General features: G+C 46.5%; 1 protein-coding gene across 9 annotated transcripts in view; it reads left to right on the top strand.

The window, feature by feature from the left end:
* The first annotated feature begins 567 nt into the window (after window positions 1-567).
* The window catches only part of CEP170B (centrosomal protein 170B), a 59,775-nt gene continuing 40,350 nt past the window's right edge, over window positions 568-19,992 (top strand). For all 9 annotated transcript variants that reach the window (XM_074821003.1, XM_074821002.1, XM_074821001.1 and 6 more), the window contains exons 1-5: window positions 568-629; window positions 1,326-1,442; window positions 2,209-2,344; window positions 14,851-14,940; window positions 17,621-17,701. In XM_074821003.1, the coding sequence (XP_074677104.1) occupies window positions 2,240-2,344; window positions 14,851-14,940; window positions 17,621-17,701 (276 nt within the window). In that variant the 5' untranslated portion in view covers window positions 568-629; window positions 1,326-1,442; window positions 2,209-2,239. The remainder of the gene's footprint in view (window positions 630-1,325; window positions 1,443-2,208; window positions 2,345-14,850; window positions 14,941-17,620; window positions 17,702-19,992) is intronic.

The raw sequence follows: 19,992 nt of genomic DNA, 5'->3' as shown, positions 1-19,992 counted from the left end.
GGTACTGCCCTGCGAGGGGACCTGAGGGTGCTTGTGGAGGTGGATGCCAACCTGCTCCCCCAAGCCCCGTGGAGAGGGAGGGAGAAGAGGCTGGTGCTGGGACTTGGGGTGGGAGAAGAGGCTGGTGCTGGGGCTGCCTCCGGTGGCTGGCGGAGGCAGCATCTCCTGTCTCACGCCCTCGAGTTTGCCTGTCGGGCCTCCACGGTCAGGGACCGCTGCATCCCGGTCAGAGAGGTGTTCTGAGGCCCCGCTGGCGTCAGGCGAGCCCGAAACGAGGGACGCTGAGCCAGGCCATGGCTGTTACGGCGCTGAGGAGCCGTGACCCAGAAGCCCCGTCAGCCGCTGTCACCCCGCCGCTCAGGTGCCGGGCCCCGGGAAGGGCCAGTACCGGCCGCAGCCCCGGCTCCAGCCCCAGGCCGGAGCCGGGGGCCAGCGCGAAGGGCCCGGGCAGGGCGGCGGGGGGGGTCGGGCAGCGGCCGGGCCCGGCGGCTGGAGCCGCCTCCTGACGTCGGGAACCTGCCGCGCGCGGGGGCGGGGCGGGGCGGGCGCCGGGAGCGGCCCGCGGGGCAGGCAGAGCCGGCTGGCGGGGCGCGGCGCCCGGCCTGCCACCGCGCCGAGGGCCGCAGCAGGTAAGGGCGGCGGGCCGGGCGCGGCGGGGGGAGCCGGGCGCAGGCAGACAAAGGGCCGGGTCCGCCCGGCCTGGTGGGGGGGAGGCGGAACCCCGCGCCGCACCTGGCCCGCCGCGGCCCCTCCGGCCGGCGCTGCCCGCCCTCCCCTCAGCAAGCGAGCGCGGCCCGGCCGAGGCCCCGGGGAAGCGGCCGGCCCTGGGGGCCGCTCCGCAGCGCGGCCCGGCTCGGGGCGGTACGAGGCGGCCCCGGGGGCTCAGCCGGCGGCGCCCGGGTCCCCTCCCCGGGCGCTTTGTCGGGGAGGCGGCGTTGGGCGGCAGGGCCGGGCGGCGGGCGCGGCGTGTGGCGGGGCCGCTCGCGTGTCGCGACACGGGCACGGCAGCCCGTACCGCCGGCTCCCAGAGCGGGTTTGCGCGTCCGCAGCGGCAGAGAGGGAGGCGGGGGATGCGGGCTCGCTCCGTGTGTGTGTCCCCGCCAGGCCTGCGCCTGGCCGGGGGAGCTCATTCATCCTCCCCGTGGGTGTCAGACCACCGGGGCCGGGGCGGCGGGGGAGGCCGGCGATCCGGCCGGGGAGCGCAGCGCAGCCCAGCTAAAATGGAGATCTCGTTCCCTCGGTACATTTAGGAATGCAGCTTCGATTCCGGGAGGTGGGTGAGGGGAAGGCGAGAGCCTGATGTGTGTCACTTTATTTTCCTTTAGCCAGGGAGAGGAAGATGCGATATTGTGGGAGAGGGAGGAGGAGAGGCCGCAGGAGCTGGCTGCCTGCAGCCGGGCTGTAGCAGCGACAACAAGCCGGTGCGTCTGGGAGAGTTGCCGGTGAGTGCTGCACGCCGCCGCTGCCCTCGCAGGTGGCAGCTGCCTGCTCCTCTGCCTGCTGCGGCGGGAAGAGGGGCGGTGTACACCACAGCCCTCCGGTGGGAACGGCAGCCTGTGTTTCCTGTCCCGGAGTAGCAGTGCGGTTTGGTTTTTGGACCAGCTCATGCTGTGAGGGAGGAAGGAAGGATCTGTGGGCTCCCAACTGATGTCAGTGTGGAAGTAGGATGAGCCATAGGGAGGCTCTTCCCCTCCCCAGCACCTGTGTAACCGCTCCTGGGAGTGTGCTGTGAAAGGTTGGAGGAGCCAGGTTATGTCACCCTACTGATACGCTGGACCAGATCTTTGATGACGAGGGAAGCTCAGGCTGTGATTCCTGCACAGTGCTAGCAACAAGGAAATGTTCTGGAAAAGAGGTCTCTTTTTTTTTTTTTTTTTTTTTCCCCACCACATTTCATCATTTCATTGATTGGATTCAGCTGCGTGCTTGCTTCATTTTTTAAACAATCCTTTCTTTAGACCTCTAGTCTTACTTTGCTGTGGGAGTATTTCCAGGACTGCAGAGCTCCTACACATAGCACTTGGGCAGCAGATCCTGGCACACACTTCACAACTGCTTGTTGCCATGAGAAATTTAAGACATGAACACAAAGTGCAAGAGGCAGCGCTGGGTTCCATGGCGCAGGGAAATTTGTAAACTGCAGCTATGTGCTGGTGTACTTCCACGCTTCATTATTAGCTGACCGTGTCTCATGTTTTTTGTATTTAGGATGTATAAAGATTAAGTGCCAAGCGCCAAAATGAGCGTGACTTCGTGGTTTTTGGTGAGCAGCACTGGCATTCGCCATCGGCTCCCTCGGGAGATGATATTTGTTGGCAGAGATGACTGTGAACTGATGCTCCAGGTAACATGGCTTTTTTTCGGTTATTTCTTCTGAAGATGCAGTAGATGTGAATCTAACACTGGGGATCTGTAGAGATGTTTCACGCTTTCTTCAAATGACATCTTCTAAAAGGAACTTCCTTTTTTATGTGGTCTGTGGTTCCCACAAAGACTTTATATGTTTGTGAAAGTGCAAGTGAGGTTTCTTTCAAACTGCTATGTCATCAGATGGATGGGAGCTGTAGTGGTGGGAGATGAATCAAATAGATTAACTATCTTGATACTACTAGAAGTAGTAAGCAAAGACATACCATTCTGTCCCGATCTGCAGTTATGATGGTGTTTTTTGTAGCTTTTAATACATGCACTGTTTACTACTACATGTGATTTGAATGGGGGCAGGGCTTTTTGTTTGCCTATGTTTCCCTGTAAGTTTGATTAAATTGTCCGTGCTTGTATTTCTCACTTAGGTTTTTTTTATTATTACTATGGTAGGTGATACTGATGTTTAGCAGAGAAACTAGATGTTTTGGTGGTATAAGGTGGTGACCCCTCCCTAAAGTAATTGTGTTAATAAGGCAAACTTACAGCTTCTGTTAGTGCTTCCCATACCGGTATGTGTCTCTGCTGGGCCTAATCCAGAGTGTTTGAAGCGTTGACTGTGGTCTCATGTTTGATATCATAATGTAATGGATGTCACTCCAAACAAATGGAGCTGGAGTCTCGCAAAGAGCTTTTGACAGGGTCAGTTTGGCTCGGGAATTTGTAGAAGCTCAGAATTAAATCAGTGTTTCTGTTAGACCCATGCCATGAGTACTTAAATGCAAAAAAAATGTTTGACCACACCTGCCTGTCCCCCTTTTGCTTCTTTACAAAAGTGCCTGTTGGTGGCAAAATTAGGAAGCTGCCTGCACAGTGGGGACTCCCTCTTCATAATTTACACTGCTAAACTGGTCACAGGTATGTCCTGATGATCTACCAAGCAGGCACTGTTTGTAGTTACTGCAGGGGTTTTGTGTGATGTGTTAGCAGGAGGTCTGTTCAGGGGCGTAGAAGTTCTTGTACGAGGTGTACTTGGAAGGAAAAGTGTTGTCTAGCTGTAATAAAATGTTAGTGTCCACAAAAGGAGAGCTTGCAGTGTCTGTACTGCTCTCCTAGCTGATAGTGAATGGCATGGCTGTGTGTTTTGCTGATCGAGGATGCCAATTAAACTCAGACACCAGAGTGAAAAGAGTAGGCTTATTTTGCTGTTAACAATTAAAGGATATAACCAAGTAATACAGAAAATAAGCAATAAGAAAAATATGGAATACTACACTTTATTATTACTACATACAGTTAATTATAGAAAATAAGAATAAGCAAGGCAATGCACCTAATCATCACTACATGATGGGAAGAATAGTGGTTAAGAAAGATCCATCACCACTTGCATACGTTACCAACATCCAGATCTGCAGTCGCTGGGCAGCCCCGGTTGCAGCAAGGATTTGGAGAACCTTTCCCTGCAAGTGGGAAGTCCTACGCGATGCGTCCACCCGTAGGTGAGGCATCCAAAGTTGCTGTGAGCGGGTCCAGCCTTACATACCAAAAATGAGCAAGCCAGAATGACCTGCACCTTTCTTTGAGAGGAAACATTTGGTTTCATCCTCCTGCTGAATTCCACCCAAAGCCTGGCCAGGGCTCGGGGGAGAGAATCAAGGGAGTTTCTAACAAGGCCAAACACTTGAATTCTCAGCCTTGAACAAGGCTAAACAAGGAAAGTTGGATACATTCTCACAACATTTCATCCTCATTACTGACTATATTTTGTCTAAACTACATCTTTCACTAATGAGCATACATATTTCGTTAATGATCAGACACTAATAATAAACGCTAATGGTAATACAGATTTTACTAATTAGCATATACTAATAATGGATAAAGTTTGGTTCTGAGGTTCATCTAGAGGTCAACTTTGTTTCAGGGCCTGTTATTCAGGCCCTAGCACTACATTGTGCTTCAGTGGTAGAGTCTGAAGCATACTCCTGTTCACAGCAGATCGTTTGGATTTTCCCATGAATCACACTATTTTTTATTTCATGTTTCTACGTGTCTGACTGGTGAGGCTTGTAAAGGTGAGACATTAAAAATGTCCTGATATTTTCTGTAAGTCTGCATTTCACTGCTCAGAAACCTGATTGCTGTGTTCTCTTGTGACTTGAAGGGAGAAAACATACACAGTGGCCTTCGTTTCCAAAAACGGCCTGAGTTTTAGGGTGCCCATCTTAATACCTTTTGAAGGTACTTGATTTTTTTTTTTTATTACTGTCAGGCTTCAGTACTGTGAGAGTCATGTGTCTCAAGCTGTGCACCCTGAAATAAAAGTACCCAAATATCAGTCATGCTTAAAATGTATTGCTTGTTTCTCTGGATATTTATGGGCTTGACTGGACAGTGTGGGTTGTGGGCCACTCCATACCACAACTACACCACAACGGAGTATTTCATGTTTCTTTGCAAGTCTGAGCTGGCTTGTCAGTGCTGTATGTGGACTAGCAACCTTATGATGCTCTACATTTGCCATGCTCTTTTCTGCAAGGTAGATGAACTGAGATTCTTGGAGGAGCCAGCAGTATCTGTGAGAGTGAAGTGGTTGTATTTGGGGGCTCATAGGTGGTGGTATTAAAGGAGGTTTTCATTATTTCACCAGAATGAAGCCTCTGCATTGTCTGTAAAAGCCAGCTGCTTATTTTCATGGGGTGAGTTACATGTGACCCTTTATAAATATATTAGTTTACTACTATATCCAGAGATAAAGCTTTTTCATGGATCACATGTAAGGCCTTATTTTGAACAGCACAGCACATTATTTTCCTAGCCATTTGCTTATAAAGATATTTTCCAGAGCTACCTTGGGCTCCAGATGAGATGACCGTAGTAAGACTCAGTGTGGACTGTGAACAGAGATTTGATACCCAAGCAAAATTGTGTGTGAGCAGATGGAGGATGAGATCTAAAAATAGACTTTTTTCCTACTGTGACTGCCCATGTCACAAAATCGTTGTGCAGACTGGCACAATCATTTGTCTTGGGGAAAGCTTAAGAAGCAGGGCAGTTATCAGAGCAGATGGACAGAGCTCTTGTGACAGTGTTTGCACCTGTAGTGTTTCTGTGGTACTGCCCCTGAAACTGTATATTCACTGCACGGTTATTTTGCTTATGTATTTCAAGATACTGGCGTTTAATCCCTTGAAGTGCACAACTGGGAGCAGACTGGCAGTGTCTGGGGAACAGACTGGATCACCTGATCGGTGTTTTCTTGTCTATAAGACTATTACTGCTTAGTGATTTCGTCATGATACAGTTTGTGGTTCCCTGTTGAGTCCATGTGTATTAGATGGGATGCAAACATACGACACAGATAACCTTTGTCCTGGAGACCTTGCAGTCTTACCTGCCTCACTTTATTGTTTTAGGAGTAGTCATATCTTTTGACATTTTCTTAGAACATGTTGTCTCAAGGTATCGGATCCATAAACAGCAAAAAATCATGTCTTTGTCACCAAACGATCGAACTCGAGTTTCGCGTGTGTTTACTTGTTTCATACAGGTCCTAGATTTGCTTTCTGGTTAACAAAGTGGTGAAGAAAACCAGTCTTTAAGGTTAAAATTACGTAGGTTTGATGGTGGGGAAACATAATCTACCTTGAAATCTTCTATGCCTACTAAGAGGATTAGAAATATTTTAAATGTTTTTGCAGCACTGTAAAGCTTCTAATACAAGTAAATGTGAGATTTACATTGGGTTTGAATGTCAATGCATGAGGAAAAATGCCGTGTAGCATAGCTTGGCATGCACAGTGTTGTTACCAGAGTCGAGGGCTCAGTTCTGCCCTTTTGCTGAAGAACAGTGCTTGATTTCTTCAACAGTCTCACTGGCTCCCTTCAGGTAACAGTCAACAAACAGCAGGAGTGTGGAAGTCTAGACCTTTGCTAACTTGCACTGGTGTGGGTTTTTTCTGTGAAGCTTGATGGTGGTAGGAAGTAATTCTCTGAAAAGGTTTACTATTTTTTTTAAATCAAAAATTAAGAGGGTTTTTGGACCATCTAGAACAAACTAATCCCCCCCCCCCATCGCCCCCATCCTTGGGAAATATAGTTGCCATTTTTATCAGCTTTGATAATTTGCTTAATGTGATTGGTATTTACTCAGGCATAAACATTTTGCAAACTCAAAATTTTCACTTAACTGTTAAAACCTTCCCCTCTGCCCCTAAAGAAAACATCTTTTGCATTTTTGCTAGATGTAAATATTTAACAGAAGGGAAGGCAGGGTCATGATTTCCCTGTTTTTGTTTGAGAGAGAGATGTTTACTGGAAAATTTGGGAAAGCAAAATGTTTAACCAGTGCTCCCTTGAGTACTTCCATCTCTTTAGAGTGGTGGTTTGGGCATGCTATTGTCATATACTGGGTGAGTTTGTTCATGTGAGTGTGAGTTACAGCAGGAGTAGGTGCAGATGGCATGATGCTTTCTGTTTTATGCCTTTGTCCTCTAAGCCTTTTAAGACAGCTCAGTTGCTTGTAACTCTGCTAAACTTTGTAGCTGTTTGGGCTAAGAGTTTATTTTCCAGGCATCTGTTTTAGGCAGTGTGTTCTGGACGTGATCAGCTCCCTTCTTTCGTCTTTGCTGTGAGCAACTCAGAGAAAAATGCCATTTTCTTCATGTAAACTATTTAATAGTATGTTTAACCTGTTCTTTGAAGTTCTGACATTGTAGAGCTGGGGGGGTGACACTTTTCAAGAGTGAATGCCTAGGTCAGAGGTGATCTCCCTTCCCCTACCACCAATCAATAGTAATTGGTGTTTGACCAAATTCCAAACCTTTGAAAAAGAGTTGGAGTTTGCATATGGTCAACAGGGACTTGATTGATACTGTTGTATAAAGTCATATTTTATCTGGGAGTGAGGTTGGTGAGAGGGCAGATTGGAGGACAGAACTGTCACAGGTTGGGCAAGGAGGAACTAGGTGTAGGTGTGCACAAGGCTGGGCTTTAGATGTAAGAACAGCTGCGTTAGATTAGATCAAGGTGCACCTACCCCAGTGTCCTGACTCAGACAGTGGTCAAAGCAGCTGTCGAGGAAAGCCAAGAGTATAATGATACTACCAGAGTACTTCTCAACCTCTTGACCTGTGTTTCAGGAAGCCAGAGGCCAGATCTTTGCATCTAGTCATTGGATTTCTACCCTATAAAGCCTCACCAGGAGATAAGGATTTGGCTGAGCAGGGAGGCACAACAAGGAGTCTGTCCTTTGTGCAGAGTGAGAGGAGGGCAGGATTTGGAAAAGTGGAGGGTGGTGCACAAGGGGCAGAAGCTGTTCAGCGTGGGGAAAGCGGGCATTGCAGGACGGGACTGCTGAGCAGCATCTCCCTTAGGCCTGTGGTGGGTTAAGACTCGCTTTTATTCTGGTGTCAGCAAATAGCTGTGAACACTACTAGCCAAGCATCTGTCACTGCCCCATATGGGACATCGCATGCTGCTTATGGTATCAATTAGTCAGTTCAAGTGGTAGGGGCTTGTGAGCTGAACGTACAAGTTTGTTCTGCTGGTGAATTGGATAAATGGTAATGATGCTGCTTGAATAGACATTTTCCTCTTTTTAGCTTGCTTTGGTAAAAAGCTGTGGAATTACAAGCGTTCTAGGCACTGAAGGAACATTCTTATGACTGCTAAGCCAAGTGTTTATAACTGCAGAGCAGTTACAACATACCAGTGTGAAGGTTGCCTGTGTAATCCCGCTTCTGCCCCTGTGTACATAGGCATGAAGATGCAATCTGTTACTGTGTCGTTACTGGATATTTTTTCCCTGCAGGATCTGTTCTGTGTTTGGTATGCAGGGTGCACGGTGCACTCTGCAAATAATACAGTGTGGTGGTGAACTCTGCCTGGATGTGACATCTGGTCAAATTGAGGTTTCATTGACCTGCCGTCTCCTATCTTCCCTAGGCTGTACTTGGTAATACAATGTCTCTCCTATGTAGTTGAGTAACTGTATACATAAACAAGTGCGAATAGGTGTGGTGTAGTTTGTCTACAGCATTATGCTGGGAGGAAGCAGATGGTGTGAACTTGGTAGATTACCTTTTTCCTGGTACTTCTGGGTGAGTTCACTGCTGTGCAGAAGTCTATCCCTCCATCACTCAGGTATTTCCTGCACTGGGAGCTCCCAGTAGAAGCCACGGGGAATCTCTGATGCCTGTTGTGTCCCGATCTCCTTCCGCATGGAGTTGTGGGGCTGGAGTGGGAAGCTGTAGTTGGGACAGGGCGGTGCCCCACTCGTGCAGTTTTAGTGCAGTTATCCAGAGGGTGTAAACCAGCACCTGAGTTAGTCCCAGGGCATTGGGAATTGCCAAGAGTCATTCATTAGGTGTCACAAGGGAAGTAGGTGTCTTACAGGCAGAAGGGAAAGGATCTAGCCTTGGGAAGGCTCTGCTTTTTGACAGATAGTGTTTCTAGGTGCCTGGGCAGCAGCTGCAGGAGGAAGGAGGCACATCCTGTATTTCCTGGCCTAGAGTTGTCTTTTTGCCTCTCCCATTGTTTTCTGTTAACTTGCAGTTGATGGGAGGATTACAATGTCTGATGAAATGTGGGTTGAGGAGGCTGGAGACATGGCAGGATGGGCAAACCTGGGAGGGAGATTTATTGCTGGAAATAGGGTAGGGAGAGAGGTGATGGTGGCAGTGCAGGCAGGTGGTTGTTAGGGGTGAGAGGACTACATGTGCCTGGCGAGGCGGTGAAAGCCTGGCCTGCAGAGGGAGGGTTTGTCCCTCTCAGGAGTGGGCCGGGGAAAAAGGGGACCGCTGCCATGTCTGAGATCCTGATCCAGGTGCTAGCATGCAGCTTGGCTGTGCTACAGAAATTCAGGCTTCTGTCCCACTTAAGATAATGCTTTTCCATGCCTCCTGGGTGGCCATGTAAAACCAAGGGAAAGCCAGTGCTTCTGTGGGCAGCATGTTCCCTGACTGCGGTCAGGATCTGACCCTGGGTCACTTAACCTATGCTGCACTTTGGGAAAGGGGAACCGGCAAGCAAAAATCCATTCCACCCCAAAAAGAACGGGTTAAGTTGTTATGGGAACTATGCCAGCCTCCAAATCCCTTTGCCAAGCTGTGGGGATTACTGTTTCATTTTCCTGGGGGATTTCTTTCTTTTGTTCGGTGCCTTATTTTTTGCATGAATACACAGGCCCTGGTCCTGCCACAGATCCATGATCTTGATGGCAGCAAAGCTGAAGGCAGAAGCCTGTGCAGCTTGGAAGCTGTAAAGTGAGTCCAACCCCAGGATGAGGTGGCTACTCTTGCTGAAGAGACATTTGTCTGCTTAGGCAGAGTCATTTAGAAACAGGCAGCACGTGCCCCTGGGAGGGATCAGGCTGCCTCTTGTGGGGGTGTCACACTTACAACCAGCCTGGGGCGGGATGGACCGTTCGCTGATATTCTGGAAAAGTACTGAAGTGGCCAATATACACCCCTCTGTGAAATGCATCGTGGTGAAAGAGGGAGACTCAGCATTCCTATCTGTCATTAAATGCTGTCTGGGGTTTTACTTCTGAGGAGCAAAAATTATATTTCAGGCCAGAATGCAAGGCGTTTTTGTCTGTTTGGGTTTTTTTTGTTTAAATTTGGCTTTGTCTGTCTCCCTTCTAAAGTGGGACACTGGGAGAGGTTTGTATTTCCTTACTGGGGCACTTGTGCAGAGCACAGTACTGGCAGAAATGTAACCTGTTCACTATGGAAAGTATTTGAGCAAGTGTTTATTGCGTGCTGCCACCAGAATGCTGCAGTTATCTTGTGCCAGACTGCACAGCAGACTGCACTGAGGAATAGGGAAACTGCTCTCGTTTGTTTATTTTATCCAGTACCACGATGCCTCGTGGCACTGGCAGGGCAGAGGTCCAAATCTCAACTCCGAGCAGTAGGCTTTTGCCCATGGTAATTCTCCTGGGGAAAAAGCAGCATCTGTATTGACGTAGACAGCTGAGCTGCGTCTGCTCCCCGGCCCTGTGGGGAAACGCAGGCTGGCTGACTGTATCTCCTCCTGCCTTCCTAAGCAGGTTTTGTTTCCTTGTGGGTTTTGGTTGGCATCTCTGCAGCTCGTGCTTTCGTCCCGAGTGCTCTGTTCTACGTACCAGACCCTTCACCAAACACAAAGCTGAAGGGTATCTGCAGCACGCGTAGCCAGCGTGATACGTACCTCTGTGGAGATTCCTGCGTGTTTCTGAAGCTGCTTTTGCTGCTCCCATGCTAAGCAGGGCCTTTTGCTGATTTGATACCGCCAGTTTTGAGAATCACGAGCGAGCTGACTGATTGCATGATTGGAGATTGATGACCCAACATGTATAGGAGTGGCAGACCCAGAGGTGCTTAGTATGATCTTGGAAGAAAGAAGAGCTATAAAATACCACTGTCTTCAGATATGTGCTGCATGTGCATTTTGTCTGCTAGGTATTTAAAACATGATGCATTGTAGATAGTATGATGGAGAAGCAGGACAACCTTGTATTAAGAAGTGATTTAAATGTCTGGAAATGCAAGCCCTGGATGAGCTTAGTGTAGTAACAAATCAGTGTCCATGTTTTCCCTTCAGAGAGGCGTAAATGTTGTTAATCAGAAAAGCACACATTGTGTTTTCCCAAGAGTTATTTTCATTTGATAACAGGTCCAGTGTTGGGAGACGGTGAGAATGCTGTGTTCTTCCTTCATTCCCAGACTCTCAGAGTGTAGCCTTACTTCTTGCTTACAGATCACTAGTTCTTAGCAGGACACCTCCCTTCCTTGCCTCCTTTTTCCCTTCTTCATCTCATCTGAGGTGCTCCAGCTCTGGTTTTGTTCGGATCCAAGCAGAAACTCAGTGATCCTTGCCATAGCTCAAGAGTGCTGCTTACCCCATTGCAAGTGCTTTTCTGGTGAAAAAACGGATTATCTGCTAGGGTGTACTGGTGGTTTTCTGTTTTTGACATCTGGATACTTCAGGTTTTTTTAACACTTTATTGGAAATTCATATTTTTTTTTTTCCACTTGGACCTGTCTGTCCCCTCCCAACATCAGTCTTGCCTTTGGTTGTGGAGGTTGTGATTGATCATAAGCAAGGCTCAGTATGTGGTGCAAGTGTGCATTTAAGCTAGGGAGTCTTCTTATATTTGTGATTCAGTCAATTTAATTGCAGCTTTGAAATTTATAGATGCCTCAAATCTTTCCAGTGGAGATGCAGACCTTTGGGAGCTCTGCACCTGTGGGCTGCTCTGTAACATGTGTGGACTCAAGCTTCTTAAACCACTTTCTGTGATTCAGAAACCACTGGCTTGCTGGGCTGAAGGTGACTTCTGCAGGACTGTTCTCGGGCTCTTGGCTGTTACCAGTCTAGAAACTTTTGAAGTAGGATTGAGGCTGTTGGCTCCTCTCTGAGAACAAAAGCACGATCAGCCACTGGGTTGCTGCTGTCACTGCAGACAGGAGTGGTTTATGTTAAATGTGACTGATGTTGAAATAAACCACACCTCAGTTCTCAGTAAGAGTGACCTTTAGCAAGTCTGCATCAAAATAAGTAAGGTGTGATTTTTAGTTATTTTAAGTTGAGTGTCCTTGGAGACAGGCCCATAGGGACTCTTTTCTGCCAGTTTCTGTGATGTTTGCTGATTTATCGTAAACAAAACTAAGAAAATTCCTCTCTTCTCCACACAAACATGAAATTTCATAGAAGTGCAATCTATGTAACAGTTTGTCATGTTCCTGATGTGCTCTTTAAAGAAATGCTGAGAGGTAGTATCAGGATTACAGATCAAATTTTGCATATCATTTTGACTCTGTCTTGAACACAGCTGAAGCTTCCTTGGAAGATGGGAACTTTTGGCATAAATTGGTTTCTTTGGTGACCTCTTCCTGCTTTTATGTAGGGGACTATCATGCTGCTGGAATACATCTCTGCTCTCCTATGATGACCCTTGTCTGGTTTGAGACCCCTGAGTAGCTGTGGTCAGCTGTTGTAAAATACAGCAGCCCAAAGGCTGTGCTGACTTACATCAGGGTCAGATCCAGGGAGACAGCTGGTTCCCAGAAATAAACCCTTTTTTAAATGACTTGTGAGTAGGTACCAGATAACAGTACCCTAATTTTTTGTCTGGATTAGTTTTTGGGGGTGGAAGCCTTTCTGCCGTTGGAAGGGGGCTAGAGGGATTTTTCTGTCTTTAAATTCTGTTGATCTTTAAATGAGCATCCGTGACATGCTGTAAAAAGCCAAAGCAAACACTGTTGCACCAGTTTAATCAACATTCCCTCGCACCCTGTTGGGGACAGTGGTGTCCACAATTTTGGGTAGCCCAGGGACCAGGGCAGACCTTGCATCTGCGCTGTGCAGGCGGGACCCCTGTGCATCGTTGTCTTTGAGTCCAGCAGGATGAAATGTGGTTATATAAGTGCCCATGGATGGGGAAAGGGGACTTCTACCCGATGGTTGTGGGAATGGACTCTGGGCAGGCAGGGTGGTGGGAGGAAACCCTCTCACATCCTTCCAAAGGGTGTGAGGGACCGCGTGGCAGGTCAGGTACAACCCCCACTTGTGAAGCATCAGCTGCTGCGATACATGCAGGTTCTGGGCAGCATCCCTCAGTCGTCTTTACCTGGGCCATCCTCACCTTACGCTGCACAGCTGCTTGGGCGATTGCAAATCGGACTGAGGGGCTGTATCTGACATGAACAGTAACAGAAAGAAGCAGCAGCTTTGCACTGCAAATGCTTACTACCTGCCCTACCTTCGGCTCAGGGTCAGACACCAAGCGTGGGGATTGCATGGGGGTGAGAGGTCTGCGTGTGCCCCTCCTGGGAGGGTGTTGCTGTACGTCACTTCCCGCATTTAGGGTTCAGCGTAGCAGGAGATAAAAGTGGGGTGTCCCTGACTGCATTGTCTCTGCCTGTCCCACTTGCTCTGAGTGGCACTAGTTGGGCAGCAAAGCATCGAGTACTGCCTTGTTTTTTCATCTGGGACTCATGTGAGCTGACACCTGGTAAATTCAGCAGTGTATGGATAACCGTATTACTGAGGCAGCTGGAGGCTTGGAGTCACCTGCCCCTCTCCTCACTGCCTCTGCTTGCAGTAGCATGTTGTGAATGATGTGAGCAAGGTGGAAGGGCAGCCTTCTGCTCAAGTATGTGCTTGCTTCATATTGGTACTTCAGGGTCATTCTGGAGGACAGGTCTCCTGGGCTCACATGCTCTTCAGGGGAGGTGCCATTTAGCAGCTGTTGGGTTATTACCAATGTGCTTGACATTGGCAGGGGCAGAAGAAATTCCTGCAAATGGTAGTAGTTTGTCTGGAAAAAGTCTCTGTGTTTTCACCAAGGAGTTCCCCTGAAACAATCTTTGCCTCTGCATGCTTGCAAGGAAGTAGATAATGGCTTGCTGAGAGCAGTGCTGTGGAACCAGTGTGTTTATACTTGGGAACAGAGAGGGACTTTTCACCAAGAACTCGTTGGTCGATGCCCAGGAAGAAGAGGATTAGCTCACTTAGAGCCTGGCTCATCTCCCTGCTCTGGTAGCATGTCCTACCCTCCCCTGGCCTGAGATACCAGGGGGGTCTCGGTGTCTGTTGCATGTGTGTGCTGGTGGAGCGACCGGTTCCAGTGACTGCTTGAGGTCAACTGCAGCAAGAATTCAAGTTACGAGAGGTCTAAATACAAACAGTCCGGTGTCTTTATAGGTGCAACACTTAGGCCATATTTCAAAATTATGTAGAGATTTTGTTCTAACACTTCTTACTTGGAAGTCTGACGCTATTTCTGCTTAAGTGTCAAACTCAGTTTTGAAGATAAGGTGCATTTGGTACTTGTGTATTGTGGCAAAGCCGGTGGTGCCAAATCACTGTCCAGTTCAGTGTTTTAAAACATAGCTTTAAATTTGAATTTTCCTAGAGTTGCTTTCTTTCTCATCCCAAGTTTACTAACCTCCCTCCAACTTGGAAAACATCATAGAATTTAAATCAACTCCAGTATACATTGTAGTGAATAAGTTTGGTTTGTAACTTAAGAAAATGATTTTTTTTTTCTTTGAAAAACAGGAAGAAATCATCCCAAATAGGAACATCCCTAGTGATGAAGCCACTGGCTTCAGCTGGTGAAAAATGAAGCTCTTCTAGTTTGCACTAGCTGAGATCCTGCCCCCCAGGCTTTCAGTTTGACTGGTTTTGTTTTCAGTGTGTATTGATATAATTTATTGAAATTATGGCGTAGTCTTGACAGCCTTCAGTGATGATTTCTTTTTTTTTTTTCCTCTCCATGCAAATAGTGTATTGTCTTCAGTGAACTGTTCAAACAGCCATGGAAGCATTTACTGTTTATCCTTTGATTATTTATAGTAGTAAATAATATTTAATCCTTTCTGCTTTTCTCTCCCTGTACCCCATATCAAGTTAGTTTAACGTCTGACTGTTGCTTTGATTAACAGTGTCTCTTATGCCTGACTGGTCTCACATTCATTGTACTTTCATTGCCAGTCCCGCAGTGTCGATAAGCAGCACGCTGTAATCAACTATGACAAGGAGAAAGATGAGCACTGGGTGAAGGATCTCGGGAGCTTAAACGGCGTAAGTAGCAAACCTCCTGGCTGATGGAGACGGAACACGCGGCGTGCTGAGTCTGCAAGTGCTTGTGCGCTTACTTAATTCTACTGTTAGACCCTTTTGGGTCACTGCAACTGTTGGCATGAATTAAGCTAAACATACATAATTATTTGCAAGGCCTGAGGTGGAGTTCACGTAGCATCTCATCTTGAAAGAGGAAAGCTTTGGTGAATGTTTTATTTCTTTTTCCCTTTCTTCTGGTGTCCTTGCAGAATGCTTCAGGGCTCACAAAATCATAGAGCCTCTTGCAAAAGAGGAGGAAATAAATTCAGTCTCATTTCGGGGATGTTAGCATTAAACTGGTGAAGATTCTGGAGCAGCTGTTCAGTATGAGCAGGGTGACCTTTTGGCAATTCAGTTGTCAGTGCATGGAGTGATATATGGGATGATGAGACATTTAATTTCTTTGGGGAGAAACTATTTAAAACCACCCCTTTTTTTATAATAAAAATTGCTCTTTTGCCTGCCTTGAGCCTGGTTTGTGTGAAGACGGAGGGATAATGTGAGCCCAGAACAGGGAGCTGAGCCTGCCTGAATCTTAACCCTTGCTCTGGTCCTGACTCATGCTGTGGTGTTAGGCAGCTCGGTGAGGACTTTGTTTGCCCACCTGAATCCTGTGATTTTTAAATACACCATCGTAGTTAAAACTGTCCTGATGTCGTAGCATGGCTCTTTTTTGACTGTTTCTTCATACCAGCAGAGCTATTCCTCAGCTGGAGCAGGTCTAAGCTAGATTCACATAATAGTCTTCCCAGTAGGGGTTTTACTGCAGTCATTGTTTTGGGCTTAGAAGCAGAAGCCCTCCACCATCACAACCACAAAAGCACAAGAGGAACCCAGAAATTTGTACAAAAACAGTGGCTAAAGCAGACCTCAACTGTTCTGCCTCTTCTGGCATCTGGAAACAGCATGAGTGTTAACAGGCTTCTTAGCCTAATAGCTGAAGGCCTAGAGTCCTGCTGAAATGGGAATATTTCCAGTTACTGGTCTGGGCTCTGGCTGGATCCCTGGTTCAAAACCTGTGGTATTTACCTCATGGTGGCAAAATAGCAGTTGAAAATTCGCTTGAAAGAGAGGGAAGTCTTGAACCGCTAATTCTCTTCTACCTTCACATGCTAAAGCATATGAATTTGCAACATTTTAATAATAGACCTGTGCTCAGAGGGGCAGTGGAGTGAAAGGAGTTATAGCAGTGCCTGTCTTCTGCAGCTGGTCAACCACACTTCAGTTGAAAAAGACTGTTGTGGCCAAACTGAATTTATTTTGTGTGAAAGAAGCATAGGTCCTTATTTGAAAATTTTCATGAAAACTTGTTTTCCCTACTGAAACTGAAGAAACCACTTTTGAGGACCTTGATTTTAATTTCATTTTCAGAATTTGCTTTTATTTTGTATTTACTTTATGGCTTGTCAACAATGATTTATATGGCTTTACTGCATAATCTGGTTTATATTAATTGTTGAAATGTTTTGTATTGGTTTTATTATAATATTCAGCTGATTCTACAGCCTCTACTAAGAGTCTTCTGGGTTTGAAGGTAGCGTTTCTATCTGCAATAAGCAGTTTCCTTGGGTTATTTTATTTGAAGTAACCATGGATGAATAGGTAACAACATCAAATGGGTTTTCTTGCAGACTTTTGTTTTGCAGAAAATCCAGCAAATAATTATTCCTCTTCCAGATCTGACTGTTGTGGGATTTTTAAATATTAAAAAAATTCATGCAAATAGGAATTCCATGCCTTTTAACCAGCTTCACTGCTTTTATTCTGAAATTACAGGCCTGTTCCCCAGCTCTTCTGTAAATTGCCAGGAAGCTGGGGGCTGTTGTCTGCTGAGGTTCTGTTTTCCTGCTTTAGCATTTATTTTTCCCCTGTGGTTAATACTTGGTCTTATCATGCATGTTTGGCTTGGCTGAGGTGAGAGGGCAGAAGGAAAAGACTGTGCCTCAGTTGTGAAAGCATGTAAATTCATTTTCTAGCATAATTTTAATTCATCAGAGCATAGGAAAAATGAGTATGTGAATCTTTTGCACTAAGGGCCTGTTGTATTGGTCTATGGTGTCTGGGACAACGTGGCCTCAGACATGGTGGTGATGCCACTGCAAATGCTTGTTTTCCTGTGCATTTTCATTTCCCCCTTCCTCTGTGATAGGCTTTGCTTGTTAACTTATCAGGCCTTGGGGCTGACACCAGTCTTGTTTGACATGCAGCAGAAAGCTGATTCCCAGCTCAGTAATTAGTGTATGAGTTGCACCATTTGCTGCTCTTGCTGGTTGTGAAGGGTGGAGGAGAACGGAGAGCATCTGAAGTTCCTAACTTCAGGCATCTCATTTATGTGTTCAAGTCGGAGACTAAAACTTCATTTGTAGTTGGTGGAAAGGTAAATCACCCTAGAGGTCCCGTCAGAGCATCTTGCTTTGAAGCATAATTGGGATGCTCTAACTTGCCCATGGGAGCTACTTGCTGGTGTTGATTTTTCTAGGGAACTTAGCTCCTCGCCTGGCTGACTGTGTGCTAGTGCACCCTGAATGTATGCAGTGCTGTTGGCAGATGGGCATGGGTGCCCTCCAGGAGCCCCATCCATCTGAGATGCATCACCTTGATACCCTCAGTCAAAAATCATTCCTGTGCTTCTTTCCTACAGACGTTCGTCAATGACGTGAGGATTCCTGACCAGAAATACATCACCCTAAAACTGAATGATGTCATTCGCTTCGGTTATGATATCCTTCTTGTCTGAAGAGGGAGTGGGATGCAGTCTTTGGGTTTTGTGCTGTTTGCTGCATGGAGAGTTAACAGTACTAATTGTGACTAATGAGGAAGGGTGGTATTTTTGCCTCCTGGAGCCTTTGGATGGCTCATAAGCTTTTGTTTCTCCACCGTGGACCTGATTCAGAGCATATTAATCATGATGCCTGCTACCTTCATCGGAGTTTGAATCAGGCCCTGCACTGGTAGTAGTGACTGTGGAGGTGCCTCATCAGTCTCTTTCTAAGGAGGGGTTGCGTTTTTTCTTTTTATTTGGGTGTTTTTGTCTGGGTGGCAACTGTAGCTGGTACCAGCTGGGGAGCAAACATATTTCATATGCTTTTGTATGAACTAACATCCTCCTATTTTTTTTTTTCATCCAACTTGTGTGGTTTTGTTAATCATTTCACCCAAATGGTTGCTTTCAGACAATCTGCAGGTCTTCAGCCTTAAACATTTAGCTTTGGGGCTTGTGGTCACTCCCTTAACTCTGTATCGATTGAAGTTTGCCTGTGCAAATTGCTTCTGCCACAAAATGCAAGCGTAAATCTCTCTTTAGCAACAGCAAATTTCACCTCTATTGAGGGAGGCTAGGCTACAGTTACTGCTTTGTTTGTCACAAATCCTGCTAGTGTCTGCAAAAACACCTTTGCCTTCATCCCTTTTTTTTTCCTGATGTGACTGTATTACTGGCTATAAGCGTAGATATTGGAATGCCTTTCTGAGCCAGCAGAGCAACAGTGGTAAGTAGAGGCTCCTACTGCAGCATGTAATCCCTTTTTTTCACTTTTTTTTTCAGTTGCTTCTGTCTGCCAAACTTTACCTACTCAGGCTGAATTTAGAAGTAGCAAGTGTCTTCTCCAGGTTTCTTTTTTCTTTTGTGGGGAAATTTTAGTTAAAACAGTCCAGGCATTTCTGAGAATACAGGCAGAGACTAAGTCTTACCATTGCGGGGGGAGGAAGTGTTTGGCTGGAAAACTCTTGTTCATTCTTGACCCCAAGGCCACATTCTTGTGCCTTTTGTTGTCCCCATGATAGTCAGTTTGTGCTTGGCCATGCTGTAGACCTTGAAATACTCCAAACCTTGCTGGAGCCTAGGAAGCTGAAGCAGCAAGGAGAGGCTGAGCCTCGCTGGTCTTTCAGGGATCTGGTCCCTCAGCTCCAAGCAGTGACAGTGCAGGAGCACTCACTGTTGTAACAGGGATGCTTAAACTGATGTGTGTGCAGTCCTGGATCTGCTGGAATGGAGGATTTTCTAGGCCTTGTGTAAGATCATACTTTTGGTCTTGGTCTCACTCTGTCTCTTTCCATTTTAGAAATAACAGATCCTTGCTTCACAGTGGTATTTCTGGGTGGGTTTTTTGGGTGTGTTTTTTTTTTTTTTTTTTTAAAGGGAGGTAGTTGTTGAATCTTTTTAAAAAAAGAAAAAGGAGACAGTTTGTTTGCGTTCAGATCAGTATTTGAAGAGGGTGCAGTTGATGAGGGTTTGGGCATACATGGGAGAAAAAATACTGAGTGGGCCCTTACTGAGTGCTGCCCAGTAAAAGAGCACTGTTATCTGGGGCCAGGTCATTAAAGGTTTTGTCTCAGTGCATATGTGATGAAGCCTGTTACAGTCCCATAGGCAACCTCAGTTCTAGCTGGCTTTGACTGTGTAACTTTGCAAATGTTTTTTTGATGTAACTGGTCATGTGTCTTCTGGTCTCTAGATGTGTGGGGAAACTTGTAGAAGATATGCTGTGAACTCCAGTCTGGTGAAGGCATAAGCCAGTGCCTAGAGTGTGGGTATGTTTTAATGGCTGCGATACAGGTTTAAACTTTTTATAGAAAGCAATTCTGCGTACTAAGCAGCTGAGTTGAAGTGTTTAGTTCTGCAGCCCTTACATGGATATTCATGTAGAATGAATGATTGCATTTATGAATTGTAGAATTTATTACCCTCAACAGGAAAACTTTAAACAATGTAGGTTTTAGAGTCATCTTTACTTCAGTGTAGTTGTTACGGCAGTTACAATCTCTTCTTTGCTGCTTCAGTGCCACCCTCTTTAGCAGTGCTTTCTGTGCATACCACATTCAGCTCAGTGTGGATGGCAGCATCTCCTGAGGTCTTGGAGTCAGCTGTGTGCTGTTGCATAAGAGCATTTGTCTCTTTTCCATTTACAGTTTCACTTACCGACAGTGCGGAGTTTCCCTGCTATGCCAGTATCACTTGGTTTATTTTTAGTCTAACATTTTCCATCTTTCCTTTTTCCTCCCCTTTGCTCTGTG

This window comes from Strix aluco, chromosome 4, assembly GCF_031877795.1.
Source record: "Strix aluco isolate bStrAlu1 chromosome 4, bStrAlu1.hap1, whole genome shotgun sequence".
Classification (NCBI taxonomy): Eukaryota; Metazoa; Chordata; class Aves; order Strigiformes; family Strigidae; genus Strix; species Strix aluco.
Note: the sequence above shows the minus strand (reverse complement) of the source record. Positions and strands in the feature narration are given on the sequence as shown.